The sequence below is a fragment of the Callorhinchus milii genome, unplaced genomic scaffold, assembly GCF_018977255.1.
Source record: "Callorhinchus milii isolate IMCB2004 unplaced genomic scaffold, IMCB_Cmil_1.0 Scaffold5, whole genome shotgun sequence".
Lineage (NCBI taxonomy): Eukaryota > Metazoa > Chordata > Chondrichthyes > Chimaeriformes > Callorhinchidae > Callorhinchus > Callorhinchus milii.
Genome location: NW_024704746.1, coordinates 3,292,382 through 3,319,889, shown reverse-complemented (window position 1 = coordinate 3,319,889; position 27,508 = coordinate 3,292,382). Strand labels below are relative to the sequence as shown.

Genomic DNA, 27,508 nt, shown 5'->3' with positions numbered 1-27,508 from the left:
TGCCTGCGGATGATATTCACCGAGCGGGAGCGTGGAGGTATCACTGAGAGGAAGCTGCTGTTTGCTGCCGGTGAGAACAGTGATGCCCTTTTACCTAAATTCCAATCTGGTTCAAACAATTGTAAACGAGACATTGCCTTTGGTATTGAGTCACGTTGCTACAACAGTTGGGAGGCACACATATACACACACACAAACACATGACAGACACACGCCAAGTGGTAGATATTGGCATCTGGTGCATCTGCATCTGGTCTCCTAAAGGGAGGGGTGGCCAGGATATTGCCAAGTACGTCAGAGCTGCACCTCATTGCATCTGGCTCGGGTGTTGGTGCTCAGGAAACTTGCGTGCTGCTGCTCAACAGGGAAGATACAAACCTAGGAGAGGGGAGGAGAGCGGAGGGGAAGGGAGGGGAGGTTAGCGGAGGAGAGGGGCAGAGGGGAGATGAGAGAAAGCAGGGTATTCTCACACAAGGAAATGTGTACGTTGCCAACAAGAACAGCAACTTGTATTTATACGGCGCCCTTCGCCCAGAGCAGTGCCTCCGAGCGCTAATTCAACGCACGTGGACGTCGAGGGCAATTGACCAGTCTGGTTTCCATGCATTATACCCGACAAATCCTCCAGACTCTCTGTGTTTAGTACTGTATGTAAGGCGGGCGCTCAAACAATACCAATCTTACAACCTGATGCCAGCCCGTTCACCTCAGCACTCCTCAGGTGACTTCACAGGATTTACTGTAAAGCAACTGTATTTGCAGACAAATGTTTAGAAAAAAACCTGAAAATATTCTAAAGGAGAAGATAGCGTTTCCCACTGCTCTGGTCAACCGATATATCGGTTATTTTATTTCACGGCTGTTTATGCGGCCGTACATGTGTGCGCCTCTCAAATGTGTGTGTGTGTGTGCGTGTGTGTGTGTGCAAGCGAGTGTATGTGTCAGGGTGTGTATGTCTCAGTGAACGTGCGCGCGAACGTGAGTGCATGCGTGAGTGCATATGTGTGAACGCTTGCGAGTGTGTGTACGTGTGTTGGGGGCCAGGGAGAGTTGTGGGGGTGGGGGGCTTAAGGGAATGGTGTGCTGAGACCACCTTTTGCCCCAGTCACTGTCTGGGCTTTATATTTAACTCAGGGAAGGAGACCAACTCCCAGTTTCATTTCCCCACCAGGAGAACCAGACATCACACACACGCGCTTGAGTCACCAGTGATCAACACCACGAGGAAACACATCAAAACCCGAGCAAAAAACTGCAGGGGGAGAGAATGAGATCACGGATCCAAATAGTGGTCAGAACAACGCAGGCGAAGGCAGAGAGTGCGTGGCCATCATCAGCGGTTCTTGCCCGCCTATCTGGGCAGGTTGCCCGCCAGGTGTGGGTGGGGAGCGAAACCACAAACTGGTCTGAAATGGGGGTGAAGGAAGCTGGGGAGGGAAAAGGCAAGCAAAAAAAAGCCACAGGTCAGGAAATCAGCGGTGACTCAACTCACAGTGCCTCGTGTACCAAAGATCACGCATTTCACTCTGAGTCACTTTACAGCATAATGATAATCCACGTGCCTTTTCGCGATGGAAGAACGTCTTAAAGCGCTTCACAGGAATGCTCCAGAATTCTTCGAATTCCAACATGGGTTAAAAAAAAGGGCTATTTTGCTGAGTAGTAAAATCACAATGAAAACCTTTGAACCGGGCACACAGGGGAAGGATTTCCAAGAGAGAGATCAGCCCTGGGCTAATGACACCTTTACTGCTCAACCCCACCACCCCACCCTCGTGTCACTCGTCACTCTTGGTTTAATCAGTGTCGTGTCTGTGGGCCATGAGGCACAGGACAGTTGCTCACAACACTAATTAAACTGCCCCCCCCATCATCAGAAAGCAACCCGTAATTAGGCAAAACGGTCTTTTTTTTCTTTTCTTTTTCGACGTAAACGCAGTGCGTAAACGCCAAGCTGAAATTGCATGCTGTGTGGTTGAAGAGCACTTGATTGAGGTCTTTGGAGAGTTTAGTTATTTGGTGAAGGGGGTGGGGAAGCAGTGGGGGTTGAGGGTGTGGGGAGGGGGGGGGTGATGGGGCGACTGTTAATGTGTAAGAGGTTAAATATGCACGCTCTGGTATGAGAGGCTGCTCACGAGGTGCTTTGGGATAATCATTCTCCTAAAAAAAAAGGGGGGGGGGAGAAGTGGGATGGGGAAAGAGAGTAACTGGTCACCAATTTCACAACACTGGGGAGCTCAGTGGTTAGAGCACTCGCCTCGCAAGCGAGAGGACCTGGGTTCGATTCCCGAGCAGGGCGAAACGTTGGACAAGTTTCCTTACTCCGCACGCCTGTTTACCGAGCAGTAAGTAGGAACCCGGGTGTTAGTCGATTTGTCTGTGGGTAATAAACCCTCCAAAAACAACAACAATAACAACAACATGATTGCATTTATAGAGCGCCTTTCACGTCGGGAAATTCGGGAAAAAAATTTTGGTTCACTCAATCCACACTGCTGTGCGCAATTGGCTGCCGCGTTTCTCCCGCAAAGTATACAGTCGATTCACTTTAGTGTATCCCGTGAAGGCGCTTTGAGACGTCTGGAAGAAGTGATATGGTGCTGGATCAAATGAAAGGATTATTATTATTTCAAAGTATTCCACTCAAAGGGCTCCACACACCAAGTCTGGACATGTTCTCAGGAAATGACCTATATCCCTTATCAATGTGAAGGCCAGAGTCCACTGTGGTTATTCAACCGGCACTAAAACAACCAGACTCAAGATTGTCTTATCTGTCGTTGACGAGTTATTTGCTGGCTTGTGCCTGGCTCGCTCGCAATTTCCCTTCAGTCTTTGCAGAACCCAGAGTGCACAACTCCTACAACAGTCCTCAATCGCTCACTGCACACACTAAACCACAGGGTCATTTTAAAAAAAAGCTCTTGCCTATATATTAAACAACTTGCATTTATATAACACAGGGTAGCGTCCCAGAGCGCTTTACGGTGGCAGAGCACTGAGCAGAGGGCACGTGACTGTTGGCACAGTTGAAGAGGAAGGTCTTCGGGTGTGATCTGAAGATGGGGAAGCAGGGGACAAGGCGGAGGGATAGAGGAAGAATTTTCCAGTTTCGGGGCTTAGTGGCTGAAAGTGAGGCCACCGATGGTGGAGTGGGGGTGCCAAGGAATAATCAGGGAGGCCCGGAGCCAGTTGAGCGGAGGCAACAGGCAGTGGGTTGGTGTGTAAGCAGCTAAACAATAATGATCGCATTCGATACAGCACCTTTCACATCAGGAGAATATTTCAAAGCGCTTCCCAGGATTCATTGTAAAGTTTATTTTGTGGGTGAACTTGCCAACTTGCAAAGAGCAACGTACCCACAAACAACCACGACAATTTTATCTGAGCGATTGTTGGTCGGGGGTTGTTGGTCAGGGGGACTGAAGCCAGATCCTCTCGCTGCGAGACGAGCGTGCTAACCAGTACTCTGCAAGACTCCATAAATACCAGGAACTGAAGTCACGCCAACCTCATCAAATCAGAGTCACTTTAACACCTGTGAAACACAAAAATAGACAACAGTGCAAATACCTAAGGCAATGAGTTCTTTAATAGATTTATAGAATATAAATATTTAATTGAGATAATACAAGTGTTAAAAGTCAGAAACTATTTGGTCGTTTTAGCTGAGATGTTTAAGTCAGAGACAGTGTTACCTAATTGACACTAAAAACCAACACTTAGATGGATGAATAATTAAAAATTAGAATATACAGTTTCCCCGATCACAGGACATAGGAACAAAGGAACATAGGGATAGGTAGAGGCCATTCAGCCCCTGGAGCCTGTTCCACCATTCTATTAGATCATGGCTGTGCAAGGTTAGTTTTGGCAGAGTTTTTAACATTGCAAGGTTTTCATTTGAACATTCAGCAAGTCCCTGCCAGGAAGCTTAATGTAGGGAAATGTGGAACTGAATAACCTTCAGATCTTAATTCTAAACCCCAAGTACAAAAGGCTATTTAATAAAAATTAACTCCACCCCGCCACCCACCCCCATGAAATAAACTTCCTGGCAGTCCAGCCCCTTCATTAGTAAACAGTTGCAGAAAAATATTAAAGGGAAAGAGCAGGGGAACGAGGGGAGTAGAGAACATAAATGAGGGAACGATCACCATAACATACGTGATGGGGGAAAGAGCTGGGAATGGGGTTAGAGTAGAGAGCTCCAGTCGGGGAGCGAGCACCAGCACAGACACGATGGGGGGAGAGAGTAGGGAATGGGATTAGAGTAGAGAGCTCCAGTGAGAGATCAACCACCAGTGCAGACGAGATTGGGGATGGGGGGGGGGTTAGAAAGCTGCTTGCTGACATACTGGAGTGTTGCTGCAATCATGACATGGCACTGCTGTCAGATGTGGTACAGTCACTGTGTACCACAAACTAAGGCGATGGAGAGGTTAGGTTTGTGTTGAACACGTGTGGAACAGTTCTCTGGTCATTAGAAAGTGAACACTGCTCCCACGTACGAGATATTAAAAATAGATATGAAAATAAATTAGATTAGATTATCTGAGGATCAGAATATGTATAATATACCCCTCCCCCACCCCCCGCACATCCCGAGCTGTCAGACAGCCATCAGTTCTTGTGATAGAAAAGATGCAAAATAAAGACAATAGCCTAGTGTACACAGCAATTCAGGTTCTGTCTACACCAGTTCACAGACAGTCTTTCCTCATGCTACAGACTGGTTTTGTGTTGAACAAGTAGTGTTCTTTTTTTTTATCATCCCATCACTGTGGAGCTCAGCTCTGGGATTCTCAGTGAAGTCAGGGACAGACTCCTTTGGACTGCACAGGGCTGTCCAGCGCCTTGGGACGTCCTCCCGACGTGAAAGGCGCTGTACAAATCTATGTTGTTTTTGATGAGCACAGAGAATTTGAGGAAACGAGGTGGGGGTCAACAGCAGCCAAAACCCCAGCACTTTTCTACAATATTTGGGACAACCCATCCCAAACTCCTTCCATCTCTCCAGCCCCCACCACCCCAAAAGGAAACCCCCCCCCCACCAAGCAGATGGAAAATAGGGGGCATTAGACAATGCACACCGAGTAAGAAAAAGCCTCATTCAGCACAGAGCAAATTTAAGACTTTATAAGATATTTGTTTCTGAGGAAAATTTGGTCTCAGTTGAAGTACATATTGCAATGGATTTGCAAGTTTAAAGATTGCACACTTTGCACTGACATGGGGAGGGAGTGGTGGGGGGTGTGGGGGTGGGGGAACACTTTGTGGTAGAAAGCAAGGCTGAGGACGGCTGCATGTATTACATTCAATCCCTCTCAAGTGTTTCTGGCACCGATATATAGATATTTTTGGTCTGAGTTCACCAACACTTCCCTAAAGTGGGGTGGCTGGTGGAAGAGGGACGAGTTGCTGTGTGGAGTGTGCATTTGTAAGGAGGGGGGAAGGGTTGGCACATAAGCACACAAAATAGGAAATATGAAAGATAATTAGATGTGGGAACCAGAGACCCCAAATTCCATCTCATCTTAGCCTGTTTTGCCATTAGCATTTAATAATCATAATAATCCTTGCTAATAATTTGATATTCTTCAAGACGTCTCAAAGTGATACACAGAATATACTGTAAAGTGGACTGACTGTAAATTTTGCGGGCGAAACGCGGCAGCCAATTGCGCACAGCAGTGTCCCACAGACAGTCGTGGATTGAGTGACCAAATCATTATTATTATTTAATAATTATCATTAATTAAAGATCACCCAGAATTGTGTACGATTCTTAAATTCCAAAGCCATTTTTGTACGATCTGTGGAAAAGCAACTTCCAAACCAAGACCGAATCAAAGAAAGTTCCACTTTTCTACGATCAAAACTGTGGTTTCACAGGCTAAGGCTAGGTGGGATTTCAGGCCTCCGGGAGGGTTTGAGAGTACTTCATCAGGTTTCGGTCTGTGGGAAAACAGTGAGAAAGGCATGTGATCTCCCAACTACAATATGATGCAAGGCTTTTTGTCCTTGAAGGGGTTTTCTGAGGCTGGGATACCCATAAGCAGAGGGTCGCTCTTGGCGTGTTGCTCACAATAGCGCACCAGGTCCGCTGAAGCCTTTGAAATCTGCAAAGCAAAACGTTGAGGACGTGTGTGATTCAACAAGAAAGAAATAATAATATTAAGAATAATCCGTGCATTTGGTACTGCATTTGGTACGGTGTCTTTCGTGTCGGGAAGAAGTCCCAAAGCCCTTCACAGTGACCGTGTATCTATGGGCGAACCCGACAGCTAATTTGTGCACAGCAACATCCCCACAAACACTGCAGTAAAACTCGCATGAGTCTAATCTGTATAAACTGTATAATCGCCAAAATCATACGTCTGCCCAAATCAAAAGTTTATATTCTACGCAAGTTTGACTTAACTCATACTTTGCATAAGTCATGTTAAATGTTTGATCCCAACTCATATGATTTATGTGAGGTAATAATCCTTGCATTTGATACGATGCGTCTTATCACGTCAACAACAACAACAAAATTACATTTGTGAAGCGCATTTCATGTCGGGAGGACGTCCCAAGGTGCTGGACAGACGGACCCAAGCTGGGGGTCGGGATTGGGGAGGGTGGAGGGCAGGGGGGGAAGCAGGGAGATCGAAAGCACAATCGAAGAGTAGGGTCTTGAGATGGGTCTTGAAGGTAGCAAGGGAGGGGGGTGAGGCAGAGGGTGCTCTGGGATGGAGTTCCAGAGGGTGGGGGCAGAGCCCGCCCGCCAATAGTGGGCCGAGCAAGGCGGGGGACGTGAAGCAGGCCAGAGCCTGCTGAACAGAGGGAGCGAGCAGGATGGTAGGAGGTTAGGAGGTCGTAGAGGTAGGGGGGAGAAGACCATGGAGGGCTTTGAAGGTGAGGATCAGGATCTTGAACTGTATCCTCTGTGTGATGGGAAAATAGTGGAGTTGGGCAAGGATTGGGGTGACAGGATCATGGAACCTATTACGGGAGAGTTCTGGATGATCTGCAGCCTGTGGAGGGAGGAGTTGGGGAGCCCGACAAGCAAGGAGTTGCATAGTCAAGGCTGGATGTAATGAAGGCGTGTATGAGGGTCTCGGCGGCACAGATGTGGGGTAGAAAGGATAGTTGAGGGTCAAACAAGACGCCAAGGTTTCGGACTGGCTTAGCAAGGTGGAGTGTGCAACCATGGATGGTGATGCTGTCAGCGCTTGAGGTGAGGAGCTGCTGACGGAAACCAATCAGGAGAGCCTCGGTCTTGTTGATATTCAACTGAAGAAAGTTACCATCCAGGACTTGATGTCAAGACGTCTCAAAGCACTTCACAGAACATAATGTAAATTAATTCAATTCAAATTCAAGATCCTCATCCTCACCTACAAGGCCATTCACGGCCTCGCTCCCTCCTACCTCTCCGACCTACTATCCCCCTACTTACCTGCCCGTACCCTCCGTTCCTCTGGCTCCGGTCTACTCCACATCACCCGCCCCAACCGCCCTACCATCGGTGGCCGGGCCTTCAGCCTCTCATCCCCGAGGCTCTGGAACTCCATCCCACAGTGCCTTTGCCTTGCTTCCTCCCTTTCCTCCTTCAAGGCCGGTCTCAAGACCTTTCTCTTTGACCGTGCCTTCAGATCCCCTCTTGGCTCTCTACCCCCTCCTCGTTCCCTCTCTTCCCTACCCTCACCTGACCATTTCCCCCCTGCTTGGGTCCTGACCCAACTGTCCAGCGCCTTGGGACGTCCTCCCGACCTGAAAGGCGCTCTATAAATGAAATCTTGTTGTTGTTGTAAAGTGAGTTGACTGTATATTTTGCGGACGAAATGCAGTAGCCAATTGTGCACAGCAGCGTCCCACAATCAGTCGTGGATTGAGTGACCAAATTATTATTGTGCAATAATACACAAACGGGGGTGTTTACCATTTAAGTTGCACTTTCTTTTTTAAGAAAAAATAAGTTTGGGCAATTGAAGTAGAAAACAACCCAGGGGGTAGATGACGGCAGGAGGGAGAGAGAGACGGGGGCTACAGTCAAGCGAAACATTATTACGGGTCAGTCACTCAGAATCTTGCCCCTCTTTATAAAATCAAAACATTTTCCAACCCTTGGCCCTTACTCCAGCTCCAGAACAAAAGATCCTGCCCAACCCGTGGCCTACTGCTCTGGGAACCCCTCCACACCTCCCTCTGAGACTCTAATCTCACCACCTCCTGCCTCCAATGCCGTTAAATCCCCCCAACCCACCTTCAGTTCACACAGGCTCCCCGCAGTTCCAATTCCATTATTCACCAGGTCCCACCACACCCTGCAGCCCCCAGGCTAGGGGCTTGATGCCGCCAGAGAACATCAATCACATCACTGCACAAAGTCCAGCGCCCTTACCTTTACTCTCTCAATATTGGCTTCTGTTCTGAGCTGTTGTACTGTTCTCCTCGCTTGCACCAGGTTGTTTGTGCTGGGCATTTTCGATGACATTTTTCAGGGGTGCGGCCTGCAATGTGAGAGTGTGAAAGAGAATCAGGATTAAAAAAATAGTAATAATCCTTGCCCTCACCCCCTCTCTTGCCCACTTCAAGTTCCGTCCGAAGACCTTCCTCTACAATTGTTCCTTCGGCCACCCTCCTACCCCCAGCCCCCTACCGTCCTTCCCTTCTGACCCCCAACTCCCCAAACGCCTGATTGTCAGCGCCCTGGGACGTCTTTCTGATATGAAGGGCACAAGTGTAATTTGTTGTTGATATAGCGCCTTATCACGTCTTCGAGACATCTCAAGGCGCTTCACAGAATATATTGTAAAGTGAATTGACTGTGTATTTTGTGGGCAAAACGTTGCAGCAAATTGCGCACAGCAGTGTCCCACAAACAGTCATGGATTAAGTGACCACATTATTATTATTTTTTCTTGAAGGGATTATTACTCCTGGAAATCTGCCAATCAACTAACAACCAGTTTTCTACTTACTTCTAGGTAACCAGAGACGCGTGGTGTAAGGAAACTTGCCTAAGGTTTTGCCCTGCCTAGGAATCAAACCCAGGTCCTCTCGCTTGAGAATGCTCTAACCACTGCACTACAGATACCCAGGCTTCGAAAAAAAAACGGTTTCCAGTATTAAAGTCACAACCCACCATGTTAAACAGTTTCAATATCAGTGAAAGGAGCAGAGAATCAATATTAAATCCAGCTCAATCTCTACACATTGCACCACTTCTTCGATCACTTCAGACTTATCCAGTAAGTGCTTCCAATTAGTTACCTTCAAAACACGCGCACACACTCTCCCCTGCTCCGAAGTGACTCATCACGACTTTCCAGTGAGGAGCTGAGCGGAGTCAGCAAGCTGATCTCAGTCAGGACATTGCAACTATAATAATTAATCCTTGCATTTTATATAAAACTTTATCACGTCTTCGAGACGTCTCAAAGCGCTTCACAAAATACGCTGTAAAGTGTGTGTGGAGTAAGGAAACTTGCCTAACGTTTCACCCACCTCGGGAATCGAACCCAGGTCCTCTCGCTTGCAAGGCAATACTCTATGGGACTCCAGTTGGGGCTAAACACAAAAATCAGGATTTCCTATCCAGTAAGTCCCTGCTGGAAATGTGTGTGTGTGTGAGAGACAGAGAGAGAGAGAAAGAGAGAAAGGCGTAGAGAAAGTGACATAGAAATTGAAAGGAATAAAAGCATGAGGAACTTTTTCGTGAATAGCTTGTGCAATCATTCAGCGCTCTGCGAAGGGCTCACTGCAGTTTGTAGCTTTGCTGCTAAGTGTCAACAGCTTACATTCTGAATGGATGGTTCTGTATTCCAGGAAACACTACTTTTTTTTCACACAGTTCTGGAAACCTACGCACATACAGAAGTGAAGCAATAAATAAGGGAAGCCAAATAAATGACAAGTTTCTTTAGAAAATCTGCTTCAGGTAAATCTGTGCGACGTGCACGAATTGTAGATCAGTTGCTTTATGATTAAAGAGCAGAGTGTAATCTAACACAATCGTAGCGGATGTATGAAGTTTGCCCCTAAATTGACATAAAGTTATTGACATTTTGCTAACCCTACCTCATTTTTGTTTTGCATCAATAACTCAGGAACTGGTAAAAATTCTGTGTCCCATATTGCGCTGTGTAAATGCAAGTTCTTGTCGGTCCCACATGCTAGGTTTAAAATGAAGGGATTTTCAACATTTTGTCAGTGGCTTCTGCATCCAAACAACTGAGACTTCAGACAGCCCCACCTGTGGTGACTTGACTGGCACACTGCCCTGGCTCAACCCACCACCACATCACCAAAAGCTTCCAGAACAAAAAAAAGAACCATTAGCAAATCATTCCCAGCTAGTCCAGCATGGGCTGGCAAGGCCGGACCAATCCTATTACAACAAAGGGATATTTTAGGAGCTCTTATTTTCTAATTGTCCTCCACTCCTGAAGGCGTTCACCCGTGCAAAGGCGCTGTTCCATACAGACTGTCAGACGTCAGATTGCAACCACAAGCCTGTTTTTATACAGGAGCGAGCGGAAAGTACGCCCATTGCTTTTCACAATAATGTCTTTTGAAACAAAATCGTGTGCGTGTCTGTAGATGCTTCAATGTCATTCTCAATCGCAAACCCTGGCTGTAACTTTGTGGAAAATAACCGGCTGGAGTTTTATTCGACATGCAAGAATATACTGCGCTTTGCCATCAGGAATAGTAAGTGCACTGAGGGAAAAGCCAGCTACAAAATTGGGGTCTCTAACTAGCCGTGCACCTTTTCCTGGCGAGTTCAGCCATTTACTGCCCTAACCATCGCCTCTCAGTCATTGTGTTCCTACATAACCAGGTCCAAACGTTACCAACGACTGATAGCTCCCAGCTCTGCAGAAAACAGAGGTTGAAGCTTGTTGCAGATCTCAGGCTGCGGAATTCCTAGACTGCATTTTTCAATGCAACAGCAATAACTTGGATTTATATAGCGCCCTTCACCCGGGCAATATCTCAGAGCGCTTATCAGTGGCGGAGTCTGGGGAGGGAGGAGGTGACCCTAAGTAAGCGTGTTCAAAGATCAGTCGTGACCTAAAAGGGAAGGATGGGATTGGGGAGAAATTTCCAAAGCTTTGGGGAGTAGTGGCTGAAAGTATGGCCTACCATGGTGGAGTGGAGGGCACGAGGGACATGCAGGAGGCCAGAGCCAGCTGAGCGGAGGCTGTGGGTAGTGGATTGAGGAGTAAGCAGGTCAGAAAGGTAGGACAAGCCAGGACGTGAAGGGATTTGCAGGCGAGTGTGAAGATATTCAAATTGAATCAATACAGGGTGTAAAGTGCTTGCCTCAAACTGAGCCAGCCAGCCAATAAACCGAGGTTCCCCCGCCTGCTCAGGTGGACGTCAAACATCTCACGGCACTATTCAAAAGAATTGCTGTGCGCAAATTGTCACTAATCTTCACAGAAAACTCCGACGTGCTTTGAGAGTTTCAACATGTAAGGATTATTATATTATAAATGCAAACTCACCTGGCCAGTGCAAGCCAGGCTGAGAGCTTTGTTATTACTTTGTTAACTAACTTGGTGTAAACTTAGTTGACGTCCCTATTCAGGAATAATCAGTACAATAGGTTTTCCCTCACAGCATACCTGGCTCCTTTATCTTCCAATGGAAAGCTCGGGCTTCGGGCTATCAAATGAATCTGCTGAACATTAGGTCTTATGGGAAAGGGCAGGCGGTGTGAAATGATACCTCGGAAGGGCTACAGGTGGGCAATCAATCTTAAAAATACCCTTTCTCTTCAGTAATACAGAGAGAGAGAGAAATACAATTTTTTTTTGGTCAGCCAGGTGACCTCTCTCTCTCTCTCTCTCTCTCTCCCTGGAGGGACACATCCTGCCTACCTAGCTCTGAAATGTATTAAGCACAGCTTGCCAAGACAGAAACAGAGAGAGGGAGAGAGGAAGACCTATAACAAGCCAGTTTTATGGCTGATATTCAGTTTTGGTTCATTGCCTCAAGAGCTCTGTAGCATGGAAGTAGCCTGTCATATTGTAACCCTCTGAGGTCATAAATCAGCTGCAGGGAGACTTTTTGGAGGGGGCTGTGGATGTGTATAGGGGCCTGTTTGGGTGGGGGGGTGGTAAGAATTAAAACAAAAGAAATGGAAACCACAGGAAGGGGAACTAACCCACTTATCACCATGACTTTATGAGCCACAAACTTCCTGGTATCACTGAATTACAGCTCCAATGAAGCACTAAGTACAAATGAAGGGCATGCCCCAGAGACAGCACTGTGAATATGTCTCTGGATATCAGTGATGAAGCTTTGATTAACCACAACAATAAATTACACTTGTATGGTGCCTTACACGTTGGGAGGATGTCCCAAGGTACTAGACAGTCAGGGGTTTGGACCCGAGCTGGGGGTTGGGATCAGGAAGTTGGAGGGCGAGGAGGGTAGCGGTAGGGGGGTGGCTAAAAGTGCAGTCGAAGAGGAGGGTCTTGAGACGTACCTTGAAGGATTCAAAGGAGGGGGCAAGGTGAAGGGACAGTGGGATGGAGTTCCAAAGGGTGGGGGGAGAGAGGGTGAAGGCCCGACTGGCGATGGTTAAGATTAAGAGATCTGTGCACAGTTGGCTGCCGCATTTCACCCACAAATATGCAGTCAATTCCCTTTACATTGTATTCTGTGAAGCGCTCTGAGACGTCTAAAAGACATGAAAAGCCCGATATCAAATGCAAGGATTATTATTATTCTTCGAAGTCGGCCCAACTGTAACCTGTGTGTGGTGTTTAGAGCCTCCTGATTAGGAAATAGTCTGTCCAGTGTTTCTGACTGTGCTACTGTTGCAGGTGGGCAGAGAGAGGAGGAAGGACAGAAGTATTATTCACCAACAGACTCGTGGAGTCCTGTAGCTCAGTTGTTAGAGCACTTGCAAGTGAGAGACCTGAGTTCAATTCCAGGCAGAGGGCGAAACCTTGGGCAAGTTTCCTTACTCCACACAGAGCCTAATAATAATCCCTCCAAAACAAAACAATAATAAATTGTGTCATTTTCAATCTACGACTGTTTGTCCGACATTGCTGTGCGCAATTGGCTGCCGCGTTCGCCCACAAATATACAGTCAATTCACTTTACAGTGTGTTCTGTGAAGCGCTTTCGGACGTCCTCTCAACGTGAAAAGGGCTATATCAAATGCAAGGATTATTATTATTGTTATTATAGTATGAGAGACAGTGTAACTGCAGATACCAGGCACCAACTCAGCTCTTCCCAGTTTCAATGATTGCCAATTGCCAATCGTTAGCCTAAAACAGCACAAACGTCCCCAAAAAAACCACCCAACTGAGAGGAAAGCTAGGTAATGATTACAATAGCTCCCCTCCGATTTTAATAATAATAATCCTTGCATTTGATACAGCACCTTATCACGTCTTTGAGACGTCTCAAAACGTTGCACAGAATACACTGAATTGACTATATTTTGTGGGTGAAGAAGAGGCGCTATATCAAATGTAAGGATTATTATTATTATTATGTGAAGACTACTTTTAAAAGACATGAACACAAGGGAGGCTGACTCTTGAAATTCAGAGCACAAAAGGTTAACAATAATTCCCTCATATGACAAGCTCTCTCCACCCTGCTTACAGAAGTAGATTTACTCAGTACAAAGAAACGATGTGCAGTAATTATATGAAAAAAAACACCCTTTCTCAAGTAGAATAAGAACAATTACACTTCTTTTACATAAAAAAGAATAAAGGCAGTCGAATACTATTAGCAGTCCGTGCAGTCATAGGCGAAGTGTGTGTGATACCCTCGACTTTTTCGCAGATCACAGGTTACAGGGAATGGGCTACAATGACAAAAATAGTACAAGACATTTCCGCGAATGATCTGTGTTTAACCTTTCGGGGTGGTGGTGGTGGGGGGGTGGGGGGTGGGAAGACACAGGACTTCAAACAAACCGGAAAGCTTGCACAGTGGAACACACATGAAGCAGGGAAATTGCAACTTAAGACTGTTATAATCATAAGAGGCCCGGGGGGGAGAGAGAGAGAGAGAGAGAGAGGAGCCCGTACAGGGATCCATCCAAACGTGGGCTTCCTCTGTTGTCGCTCCAGGCGTTGTGATGGCTGACGCCTCCAGTATAACCCAGGTGGCTTCCGACAACATACAGACAAACACGACTAACTGTCCAGCGAGGTACTGTACTTTAAACAGCAGAGCCAGCCATCGTTGGCAGGACTCTACGTCTAGACAAGTTCCCTGACTGCTTCCACCCCCACCCACCCCCCCACCCCCCACCGAGGCGCCAGAGAGACCCACAGCAGAAGGACTTACTGATGACTCGTGTTGTTTTCAACCGGGGCAGAAAAACAAAAGGCTACAAATCGGTAGTGTAGACATTTTAATATCCAATATTTAATATTCCAAAAATTAAAACAAATAAACAAATTGGAGAAGTTAAATGTGTGTAAATTCTGGTATCGTGCTGTTTAGAAACTGATGAGTCAGTGCCTGGAGTGACTGGAAGCCATCCGTTTAAGATAATTAACGAAGAGTGAGAATAGGAGGATTTTTTTATACACACATACACACCGTTGTTATAATGTGGAATGCCCTGCCAGGTGCGGAGGTCAAGGCAGGATCCAGAGTAGCTTTTAAGAGGGAAGTTGCTACACACTTATTTGCAGGAGTATGGGTGTATGTGCGTGTGATGGGGTGGGGGAGAAGAAGCACACACACATACAAGGTGCTTCCGAAAGCCTGGGCACGTGCAATAGCAAGGTCTAAATCGGCAAGCAATAATAATAATAATCTTGGCATTTGATATTGCGTCATATCACGTCTTCGAGATGTCTCAAAGCGCTTCACAGAATATACTGCAAAGTGAATTGACTGTATTTTGTGGGCAAACCGTGGCAGCCAATACACTCTTACATTGAGCAGCAAGAGTTTGACCCTCCCCGATGAACCTTTCCAAAAGCACGAGCAAAAAATAATACATCTGCTAACGTTTTTTTTATCAGAACGGAAAAGGGCCACTAATTGCAGAAATACACACTTTGAGCAGCTTGTTACAAAGCGGTGATTAGATGCCAACGCTCCACCTAATCGCCCACATTTTCTTCACATTACACTTTGCTCCACATTTGCTTTTTATCTTGAGGTTTGGCCGGGCTGGAGCTGACACTGCGGCTCCTCTGAATTTGCACTTGTAATTGCTGGTACAGAGAAAAGCACAAAGGGCTGCAATTGAGAAAATATCTAGTTGTGCACACGTCAGCCTCTTCGTAATACGTGCAGAGCTATTCACTCCCGCTGCAGAAAGCTTGGTATGGATATACCACAGCCTGTTGCTGCCTCACATTTATCCATTAAATAAAAAAAATACAAGCTATAAATCCTGCATTTGATACAGCGGCTGTTATCAGTTAAACGGCTTGAAGCATTTTACAAGGAATTGCTGTCAGATGGAGTTACTGTATTTCTGGGCAAACGTGGCAACCATTATGACCCACAAGTAGTCATGAGGTGTGTTTATCTGGAGGATTGCTGACCAGAACACCAGGAGAAATGCCCTTCTCTTTTCCAACAATGTCTTGAAAAGCGCTATATCAAATGCAAGGATTATTATTATTATTATTATTATCTATAATGTCCTGCAACTCAGTGGTTAGAGCACTCGCCTCGCAAGCGAGAGGGCCTGGGTTTGATTCCCGGGCATGGCGAAACAATGGGCAAGTTTCCTTATTAAGTAGGAATATGGTTGTTAGTCGATTGGCGGATCGCTTTTCTGGGGGTAATATCCTTTCAAATTTTGTTTTATAAAATGTAGTCACTCAATCCACGACTGCTTGTGGGCCACTGCTGTGCCGAATTGGCTGCCGCGTTTCACCCACAAAATATACAGACAATTCACTTTGCAGTACGCTTTACTGTGAAATGCTTTGAGATGTCTCAATGACATGATAATGCGCTACATCAACTGCGAGGATTATTATTATTACACAAAAATTAGAATAAAAATAGCACATTACAATTAGTGTAAATGAGCAAAGTGCTACAGTTTTTATTGCTGTATGATACTGTGTGCACAACTGAGTTTGGGAACGGCTGCTGAGAATAAATGGTTCTGTTTTGTTGCTTCCCTCGGGAAATTTAATGTGGGTGTGTAGATTCCATGCTGGGGTAAATTATACGCTGCCTGTGCGGAGAACAGGCTTCATGGGTCAACGGCTTTTCCTTGTTCCACACTCTTACATCTTTAAAACCCAGAGTCTTTAAAGCCCTGGGCCATGTTCTAGCAGCTCACACCCTCTTTCAACTCTTTCCCTTCCTGTCCCAAATCACCAACTCACTTACAAATCACGGAACAGAATATGCTAAAGGTAATGGAATGGAGCTGCTTCTCATTGCTCACAACTGAGCAACATTGGATCACCATTTTTCCCATGAAAATAAGCTTGGGTTAATGTGGGGACGTGCAGCAGATGTGGATCAGGAAGGCATCTACCTCAATTACATGGATACAACAATCAGGACCTGGATAGAATACAGTAAAATGGCTGACACCCAGATATCAGGTCACTAATGACATCAAAGGCAATTTTTGGGAAGTGCCGATGACGTCAACTGTGATTCTGGCACATAAGTAAAGGTAAACAGGGTGTGTGACGGGAACAACAACCTGACGACTGAGAAGTCGGCCGTTTGTCAGCGAGAAGGAAGCTGGCAAGTCCATGCCAGGAAACCAAGAGCAGGCAGTCAGGATAGCTGCTATACAACAACTAGCCTTGAAATCAGCCACCAGTGAAACACAACTACTATTTACCATTGGCACAAATGGAAAGGCCATGAATCAATCGTGCCGATTTTTCCTTATAAAAAGATAGGGAACTCAATAATAATAAATAATCCTTGCATTAGATACCGCGCCTTATCGGGTCATCGAGATGTCTCGTGGCACTTCATTGATCTACTAAGAAGTGATAGGACTGCATTTTGTGAGTGAACGCAGCAGCCAATGAGCGCGGCAACCTCCCGCAAACAGCCAAGGAGAGAGAGGGAACAATTTTTATTTGGGGGCATAGTCGGCCAGGACACCAGGAGAGAAGAAGGGAAGATGAAAAGAAAGGAGTTAAACATGAGTAAAGTGTAGACATCAGCACTGTTGGGCACAGTGTGTGCCAGCTGACTTCTGACAAAAGGAAGAGCTTGAGGGGAGAAACTCTCTTCAAAGCAGTGTGACTAGTGAGAATAGTGAAGCGCGTGTGGAGGTGATTAGTGAAAGGACAGACGTTCAGAGATGCCTGATGGCTTACAGGATAGGAAAACACTTGGCAAGTTGGGATGGGAATTCCACAAGCTATTTGGGAGCATTATAGAGAAGTGAACATGTTGAACACAAGGACAGGAAGGCAAGTCTCCAATAAAACGCCAACACTTATACAGTATTCCTTTTCCAGCAACTAACTACTTGTCTGACAAAGCAGCGGTCAGTTCTGTAGCTGCTCTGCTCATCACTTGGAGAGTGAGCGAATGAATGATTCCTCACTAAACCAGCCATTCTGGGCTGTGCCCTTTATGAACACCAACAACAACTTGTAGGTGAACATGGCAGACAATTTGCGCATAGTAATATAATAATAATCCTTGCATTTGATATAGTGCTTTTGATAACTTCTAGACGTCTCAAAGCTCTTCACAGAATATACTGTAAAGTGAACTGACTGTATATATTTCGGCGAAAGTAGCATCACACAAACAAACAAAATGAAGTGAAAGGGGATGGGACGGAATGGTTGAATCAAGTAGAAATAATAAGAAAAAGTAGACAGTGTAAACAAAGGCAGAAAATACTCAAATCCACAATGAACAACAGGCAAGTGAAAGTTATATATGTAATAACATGATTGAGTGGCGTCCAGTTAGCGTATTGGTTAGAGCACTCGCCTCACAAGTGAGAGGAGCTGGATTTGATTCCCAGGGAGGGCGAAACATTAGGCAAGTTTCCTTACTCCGCACATCTCTTACCTAGCAGGAACTAGGACCCCGGTTGTTAGTCGATTGGCGGATCGCTTTTCCAGGGGTAATAATCCCTTCAAATTAAAAAAAAAAAATAATCTGATCATTCAATCCACACCATTTGTGGGACACTGGTGTGCGCAACTGGCTGCCGTTATACATTCAATTAACTTTGCAATATATTCTGTGAAGCACTCGGAGATGTCTCAACAGGGTAAGGAATTATCATATGCAAGGATTATTAATATTATTATTATTCTACTCCGTAACCTTGTGAGCCTACACGCTATAAAGAGAGAGATCTGAACTGTGACAGCATTGTACGTAAATCATAATCGTTTGCTGGGAGCAAGGCAGACATGTTGTGAAGCACTCCCTCTCTGTGGAAGTGTGAATGGGACAGTCAAGGACAGACTCATTCCATGTGATCACTGGAGCAGTGCTTGAGAATGATCTACAAGACGGTTTCTAGATCTCGCCCTTCATAACACGGAAGATTTATGAGCAATTCAGTGGAAACTATTTTGGGTTCCCCCTTCTTGTTATGAATCACTGAAACTGTCACGACTTTTAGATTCATCTGCCCCCTATCTCAAACAAAACAATGGATTTCTCAGGAGCACAGACGTTCACCGAATGCCGAGATGAAAGGATTTATATATTAGGGGGGAGGGAGTGCGCGAGCACTAGGACCTGGACAAATGCATTCAAAACATGCACTGATAGAGCCCAGCTGAGCCTGACTCCCTCCATTACTTGTGGATAACTGTTTTCTCAAGCCAGGATATATGTGTGTAACATTTTGTAAGCTGGGCACACTGTAAAGCTCAGTAATGACCGGAGTCCTGGATTGAGGCTTTTTGGCTGGAACAACACTCTAAAGCTAAAGGCTCCTGAAGTTATGATACCCAGAACCTAGCCAGTAACATTATTCTGACCGCATCAGGCACCACTGAGCAACGGTCTCCAAGTCCTAACAGAAGCATTGGAAGCTGTAGATAACTTTGCATTGCCTTCCCTACAACTATAGACAACTATAGATGTAAGAACAACAACAAATTACATTTGCAAAGCATCTTTCACGGCGGAAGGTGCTCTAACCACTAAGCTACAGGACTCCACAATGTATACCAACCACTGATACAGCTGCTAAACAGGTTTCCCTGACTGGCCAAACCCATCAGATACCGCAATAGCAGTAATAACACTGACAGATTTACATGCCATCTATCATTTTCACGATAGTACAAAATGTACTAATTTGCCTACTCCCTGCAGGCATGTGTGTCCTGTAAAAGAATGGGTTGAACAGGAATCCCCATACTTTATTTTAAAGAATCCCCACGATCAGGTTCCTCCCCTCCCCATGCAAAGAAGCCAATTTTTCCCCCTCCTTATCTCCCAAGGCCACCTACTCTTACAGGCGTACAGCACGCTCTCCCACAAGCCAGCCCACACGTGGAAGGCTAGACGACATGTGTCACTAGGCTGGTTTGACCATGTTGTTATTGCAGGCAAACCCAATCCTATCATTATCATCTGTGGTCCATGCACGCACTTTCTAGTAGAAGTTGCTTGATAGCTATTAGGGGAAGAAATCTGTGACCTCTTCTCCTCCCTAGCCCAGGGCGTGGACGTGAATTGTAACGTTCCAGGTTACAATTCAATCCTGCAACTTTCTGAGATGTGACATGCACTGAGGTGGAAAAATGGAAAAAAGTTTTGCAGCAGCATTACTAATCTTGGCATTCGATGCAGCACCGTAAGGTTCAAACGTCTCAAACTACTGTCAAGAAACTGTAACTAACGATGTGAACGTCGTACAGGATAAAACCAAGCCCAAGTTTTGCACGAGTCTCCTCTACCTACTGAGCACATCAATCCAACAGTGCTGAACTCAGAGCCAATGTAAATCACCTCGTGACAAAACAAAACATACACTTTCACTTTACTGCTTTGAGGATTTTGTAAAAAAAAAACTTCTAAAAGTAACTTTAATAAAAAGAGGATAGTTGGTGAAAGTTAAATGAAGTGTAAAGAACATTTTGAATAAAATGTAATTAGTCTAATCAAGAAAACACTTAAATAGTGAAATTGATGGGCAGCCACGTCATACCATTCACCATCAAAAAGTCTGCCATTAGCCATATGACCAGATTGCATGTGGAAACTTTGCAAGGACATTTCATTTTGATTGGTAATTGACTGAGTGGTTGTGCATCACTACAACAACAACAAAATTACATTTGTAAAGCACCTGTCACGTCAGGAGGCGCTGGACAGACAGAGTTACAGCCCCGAGTGGGGGTCGGGGTTGGGGAGGGTGGAGGGTAGTGGGGAAGAGGGAGATCGAAAGCACGGTCGAAGAGGAGGGTCTTGAGATGGGTCTTGAAGATGGCGAGGGAGCGGGCGAGGCGGAGGGACTGAGGGATGGAGTTCCAGAGGGCGAGCGAGGCGAGGGGACGTGAAGCAGGCCGGAGCCCGCTGAGTGGAAGGAGCAAACAGGGTGGTAGGGGGTTAGGAGGTCGCAGAGGTACGGGGGGGCAAGGCTATGAGGGCTTTGAAGGTGAGGACCAGGATCTTGAACTGTATCCTCTGTGTAATGGAAAGCCAGTGGAGACGGGCAAGGATGGGGGTGATAGGGTCGCGGAGCCTAGTGCGGGAGAGGATACGGGAGAGTTCTGGATGATCTGCAGCCATGGGAGGGAGGAGTTGGGGAGGCCAACAAGCAATGAGTTGGCATAGTGAGCCTTGATGTAATGAAAGCATGTATGAGTGTTTCGGGGGGCTGGGGTGTAAGATAGTGGGGGGCGTCTGGCAATGTTGCGAAGGTGGGGAAAGGTAGAGCGGGTCATGGCGCAGATGTGGGGTAGAAAGGATAGTTGATGGTCAAACAAGACCCCAAACTTCCGGACTGGCTTAGTAAGGTGGAGTGTGCAACCATGGATGGCGATGCTGTCAGCGCCTGAGGTGACAGCATCATCACTGCAGCACATTACAGAGCAGTGCAGGAGGGAATAAACAGCTTCTATTTAGTCAGTGGCTTAAATAGGCTTTAAAGACACAATTTTACTTCACTAATGGACTATATTTTGAAAACCAGCCAACTAAACACAATCTGGAGCTGGACATACCGCTTGGTACTTAGGCCAGATTAAAGCCTCGTTTAGACAGACAGATTTTAAGGTGACTGCTGCCGTTTGCTAAAAGGTGCGACCCAAGAGGAAATGACACTTTGTACATGCCAGCTTCCCGTTACCATGATTTGTTTTATTCTGGTAATCTTAACAGAATAGACAGCTGAATACAATTCCTGTAAGCATTTGTTTATGGAAAACATCTTTCTCTGGTTTATGTCCTGGGTGTTGATGCACTCTGATTAAACACACAGCTCAACAAATATCAAGCTGCATCAGTCACTCACACAATGTCACCACATGTTTAGCACCAGAGTTCACAGTCTAGGCTGACATCCTAGTGCAGCACTGGGGGAACGCTGCATTGGTAGAAAAGCAATCCCACAGATTGACGTGTTACACAAATTTCTGCCTGTTCAGATGGACATTAAAGAATCTATGACATAACTCACAGAAAAGGGAGTTTCTTCCTCCGGTGTCCTCATTCATCTCCAAATTAATTCACCCAATGGCCATCTATGAGACTTTATTTTGGACAAACTAGCTGGACCATAGTTCCGATAATTGTTAACACAGCTTTAAGAGTTGTTGCTTGTCACAGTACAGTGTCCTGACTCTCTAATGCACTACTTTAATGAGATTTTATACCACGAATGACTTCTTCTACCCAATGCCATAAACCACTCTAACTGTAATGGGATACACAAAAACACATTAGGAAGCTGCTGTAATCGTTACCCAACAAGCAGTATAGAACTGATCAATCGATTTGCAAAAATTGAAGTGCATTTTGCTTCTTCAGGTTTCCCTCTTGGTCACCATTCTCTGGTTGAAGGAATGGACAGCCACATCCTATGTTTCTCAATGCTGCTCTGGGAAGAGCTAGCAGGCGGTCTGATAAAGGATCACTTGCCTGTGCTCTCTTTTCCTTTCACCCCATGAGCAAGCTACCAGTCAGTTCCGGGGTATTGCCCAAAGTGTAGTCCATATCAGGAATTGGGTGCACTGCTAAGTTAGAGCTTCAGATTGAGATATTACTGTAGCATTTTTGGGGGTTAGCTGGGTGTCACATACAATATATACAAAGCTGTTGAAAGCTGACTAGTATTTCCCTTGTCAGTACAGGTAACCTCTATATAAACGGGAGATTATGGCGTTTTGAGCGCAAGGATGATTTGACACATGCAGAAACCCATCAGCATGCTGATGGGTATCCAAACCAAGCTGAGATTTCCATACATCCCAACTCCACATGGAAATCCCAGAGATAGATTGTTGGAATGGAATGAGCACTCTCTTCCTGGGGGGATTTATCCTGCTTACCTATTATTGGAAAGCATTAGGAACAGGTTGGCAAGAGCCAAGGCTTGGGGGACCCCAGAGCGTGCACTGAGGAGGTGTTAGAATCTAACCAGCTAAAACCGCAGAGCTTTCCATTAATATCGCTGTCTGGCAAGCTAGGGCCATCCTATCAATTTGAGTTTTAGCTTGCAGGGTTAACAGGAGCTGAGTGACATGACTCCTAGGATGACTCCCAACCAATGGGCCAGGCTGGGCTGTCATCAGCAGTGCCCTAAATACTGCAGACCCGCCTGGCTCAGGAACTGGACTGGAGTACTCCACAGAGGGCTGGCTCGATTCCTATATTCCGTTGCAAAGTATGTCACCTTGGAGCCAGTTTAGCTCCAAGGAGATCCTGCTTACTGTGGCATTATCAATACTTTTAAATGCATTACCATATTTACAGTCACTAAAGTGCAATTACAGTAATGTGTACTTAAATAGCCTCTTTCATTTAGGCTAATGATTCAAAGCTCTTCACAAAGACGATGTGGATTAGCGACAAGTTATCTTATTTTCAGCATTAAATGACATTGATCCCAAGATGTCAATCAATCTACGACCCTATCCATGTCCCAAACTACACTGAAATTAGTAACATTTTACAACACCTGAACATGAACAAATATTATCAGAACTGTTCTCCAGAGAGCACCATCGCTGGTTAATTTATTTGTCAATTCAGGACTTTGATCCACACTATAGCCACACTATAACTGGATGTAATAACAAGCTGCGCTACCCTGGAGCTGAACCGGCTTGGAGGACACAGTCCTGGGAGGTCCACAGGAACCCAAGGTTCACCACCTTAGCCTTGAAACTGCAGAGCAAAACAGACAGATAAGGACGATTCTCGCCAGAAAGATTAATTCTGACACTTACCAGTGCTTTCACTGAACCATCCAAACACTTACAAATCAGGTCCCTGTGACTGTATTCATGTTAGCTCCCCCAAGAGAACGCTTTATTCTAACCCCCCACTTGCCTCACGGTTGTCTATGTTGCTGTTAGCTCCTTCAATGGAGCCATTTACTCTGACTCCTTCCCGTTGTCTCACTGTATCCAGCATAAGTTTGGATACTCAACCCACGACTGTTTGTGGGACACTGCTGTGCACAATTGGCTGCTGCGTTTCTCCCACAAAATATACAGGCAATTCTCTTTACAGTATTTTCTGCAAAGCGTTTTGAGACGTCTTGAAGACGTGATAAGGTCTTATATCAAATGCAAGGATTATTACTATTATATTGTTGCAAGAACAGACTCGATAGATTTCTGTTGGAAATTATATCTCGGGATACACTGTATAGTTTAGGACAAGACATGTCAAGCAAGTTCCAGGATGGTGGAAGACGAATTGGATGGACCTTGATCTTCTTTTGCCCAACTGCTGCTATACAACAGTTGTGTGGCATTCTGTTTCTTGGTCGTTTAAAGGAAATTATATGGCAGCTGCTACACTGCAAATTGGCACAGTATTCTGCTCTACAACCTGGTTCCAGCACAGCCCAGGTGACTAAATATAGATTTAGAAAGAAAATCATTTCATTGTTATCCAACCCAGCTATAAATCTCCCAGAGTCGCAGGTTTTTTTTATTGGGTACACTTTCAGCGAAGCATATAGAGCAAAGTTCACTGTGTATAAAACTAAAACTGTACCAATGACCAGATTCTCTTTATAACCAGGTCAAACAATACAAGGTTCAATGGCAACTGGCTCACGCTGGTTTTCACGTTTTTCTATAAGCCGGGATGACTCAGGTGCAGAGACAGGAAAATTCAAAACTACGCAAGTTGGCAACTCCTCTTCTGGAGTTCAAAATGGTCTTTTGAAATATGGTCTAGCAGTACTACACAATCGGGACTTCAGCCTCTCTACCCCACCCTTTGGACCTCCATTCCACAGTCCCTTCACCTCATCCTCTACCTTGCCTCCTTCAAGGCACATCTCAAGAGCCTCCTCTGTGACTGCCCCCTTCGGATATGCTGTTTACCCCTACCCTCCACCTCTCCTGATTCCCAACCCCCAGCTCGGGAGCAAATCCGTGACTGACCAGCGCCTTGGGAAGTCCTCCCAGCGTGAAAGGCGCTGTGTAAATATCATTTATTGTTGCACTGAGGCCATGCACAAAACTATTGATTTTTGTTTAAAAAAAAGCACTGAATTTCTGCGATTAAATCAAGATACTAATACAAGTCTGTACAGGTAGTTCTGCTTCATAAAGGTCGCAACCTGAATTATCAACCAGAATCTGTCTGGCTGGTGTAAAGCACCTTGAGATTTAAACAGGATGACCCCGGGACGTGGGTGTTCTGGGGACATGTCTGGAAACTGGCCACATTTCAGGTCGTCATGTCACCACCCATGACTTTGCCCTGCACCACGCAGGCATGCTGTGCGAAACAAGGACTATGGGCACTTCCTGCCCATAACACACAAGAAGATCGACATCAACGTGACCTGGAAAGCAGCCTTTTACTCCTGCCGTGTTTTAACACAGGGTGTAAGCCTTTATGGATCTAGGACACATTATCAGAGAGTCGACCCTATATTAGCAGAAGCTACCAACTATAAAATAATATTTGATATACCGCAAAGTTCACACAGCACACAGCAGGGTCCCACAGACAGTTGTGGTTTGAGTGACCTAATTATTATTATTATTTTTCGAAGGGGTTAATACCTCCGTAAAGCGATCCGGCGATCAACTAACAACCAGGTTCCTACTTACTGCTAGGTAAACAGAGGTGTGTGATGTAAGGAAACTTGCCTAAGGTTTTTTCCTTGGAAAGAACTGCAACTCCAGAGTTTTATAACTGGGTTTGATAATATTTTGAGAGACAAACTGACAATTCAATGATAAACGTACCATAATAGCTTTGTTCAAAAGTGATGAACTTTTTCTCTCTTCCCTCCCCCCCTTTTATCAGGATATCGGTATCTCTTTAATAAACTCACATTAGGCACAGTCCAAGTAAGAAGAAATTGCATGAACCCTCCAGCAGAAAGCACTGGTTTGATCTTGTGCAGAATTTTTAATGTACTTTAACACATCAGCATGATACATTTAACATTTAGTTATATATTACCCTTTAAGATCAAAGCTTAAGCTCCATGGGACACACTTGCCCACTGTAACCAGCTCATTAAACAGTAGTATTAAACTGCAAAACATCTTGAAATTAAGCTATTTCTTGAGCATTTTCAGTAAAGATTAAGCCAGCTTCAGAGTGAGTAAAATAGGAATTAGGCGGAGGGCCTGGTTAAATGTGTGCCAAAGAGCAGTAGCTGCACGTTTCCTGATTCACATGGCATCTGCCTCTGACTAACAAGGACAGACACGTGAAGCTCCGAGTGTTGGCGCTAGATAAATATTTAAACATCTGCCTGTTTAAGCCGATGAAACACAGCCCAGAGACCCAGCGAGCAACAGAACAAAGCCATTCCGAGCTACAGTAACTACGCGCTGCGCAACCTTGTTGGAGGTGCATGAAAGTAAAGCTCTCGGCAGGTACATGTCCCCCAAGCCATGTAGTTATAATCCTTCCAGCTGTGATAATTAAAGGCTCGCAGGGTCGCTACCTACTCCTTCAGGCACTAGCAGGAGACTTTAAAGCCACCTGCTGAATTCACTCCAATTAAATCACCACTATCTTCCTTACTGGAAAGGAATTTACTGCTTAGAAATTGTTCACATGTAAGAGTGCTCCACTGAGTTGAAATTAAATTTGAACTTTGAACACTGAGCAGGACTCAGATAATGTGAGCAAAATAGGTTTTATGGATCTATGACGACAGTCAACTTCCCCCACGATGATGTATTAATTGAGGGAAGTGTAATGAGGCCTGTACTCGAGCTTAATGCAGAGTGCCCCGTAAATCATACAAATTAGCTTGATTACTCCTGCATTACAAAAACACGCTTATGTTGCTTACAGCACCTGCTCTGGAAGGAAAGAGCAACCAGTGACTATCGTTCTGGGGCGGGTGGGGCGGGGGATAAGCGGGGTCTGAACTGTCTTCTAGTTGACGTGTTTGGCCACAGAATGTCAGAATTGAGCCAACCTCTCTGTGGCCAAGTCTGGTCCAGTTCATGAGCCAGGAAGTGCTGCAGTATTCAGCATTTAGAAGGGCAGTCCAGTCACTTGGGGCAGAGAGTCATCCCACTCAGCTCCTGTTAATCCTGCAAGCCAAAGCTCTAACGGGTAAGGCCTTCCGAGCTGGGTAAGGCCTTCCGAGCTGGACAAGCAGTAGGAAGCTTGCCTGCTAGTGCTCTCTATGCGGTCTTAAACTGGATAATACTCCAGCAGTTACCCCACCACACAAGCCTTGGCTTTTGCCAATTTGCACCTAATACTTTCCGGAATTAGTTAAGCAGATGCATCTCTCCAGGAGAGAGTGCGCATTGCATTCCAACAATCTATCTCGGAGATTTGCATGTGTATGTGGGATGCATGGAACTCTTTTTGGTTTGGAGACTGTTAAGCATGCTTGATGGGTTTCCATGTGTGTCAGACATCCAGCTGACCAAAAAAAAGGAAGAGGCGATGACAATTTTATCTAAGCAACTCAGAAGCCAGAACCAATTCAAGGCTGAAAGGTCTCCTGCAAAACTGCAGGCTGAGACAGGATGAAAAAGGTCCTTCAACTCAATCCAGATCCTCTTTATCTCGTATTTGTATCATTCCCTACACAGCAGTGAGGAAGAAGCAGACTTCTGGCTAATTGAAATACTTATGGCACCATTCAAAGCAAAAGCAACAGGCGAAAAGGATGCAAACTACAAAAGCAGAGATTTTATCTTTTAAGAAAATTAACCTGAATTAAACTTTCTTTCACCCAGATTTGCATTTAATTCAGCCCATGACTAAGGTACATTAATAATAATCTTTGCATTTGATATAGCGCCATACCACGTCTTCAATGCATCTCAAAGCATTTCACAGAATATACTGTAAAGTGAATAGACTGTATATTTTGTGGGTGAAACAATTGCGCAAAGCAGTGTCTCAC

At 45.4% G+C, this 27,508-nt stretch overlaps 1 protein-coding gene across 4 annotated transcripts in view; it reads right to left on the bottom strand.

The window, feature by feature from the left end:
• Positions 1–3,574: 3,574 nt before the first annotated feature.
• The window catches only part of LOC103189133 (guanine nucleotide-binding protein G(I)/G(S)/G(O) subunit gamma-12), a 55,058-nt gene continuing 31,124 nt past the window's right edge, over positions 3,575–27,508 (bottom strand). For 3 of the 4 annotated variants that reach the window (XM_007909427.2, XM_042335657.1, XM_042335656.1), the window contains 2 exons: positions 8,393–8,501; positions 3,575–6,122 (listed from right to left, as the gene is read on the bottom strand). In XM_007909427.2, the coding sequence (XP_007907618.1) occupies positions 5,997–6,122; positions 8,393–8,485 (219 nt within the window). In that variant the 5' untranslated portion in view covers positions 8,486–8,501 and the 3' untranslated portion in view covers positions 3,575–5,996. Of the gene's footprint in view, positions 6,123–8,392; positions 8,502–10,071; positions 10,262–27,508 lie in introns of those variants that run through there. The other variant, XM_042335658.1, reaches the window with a different exon arrangement.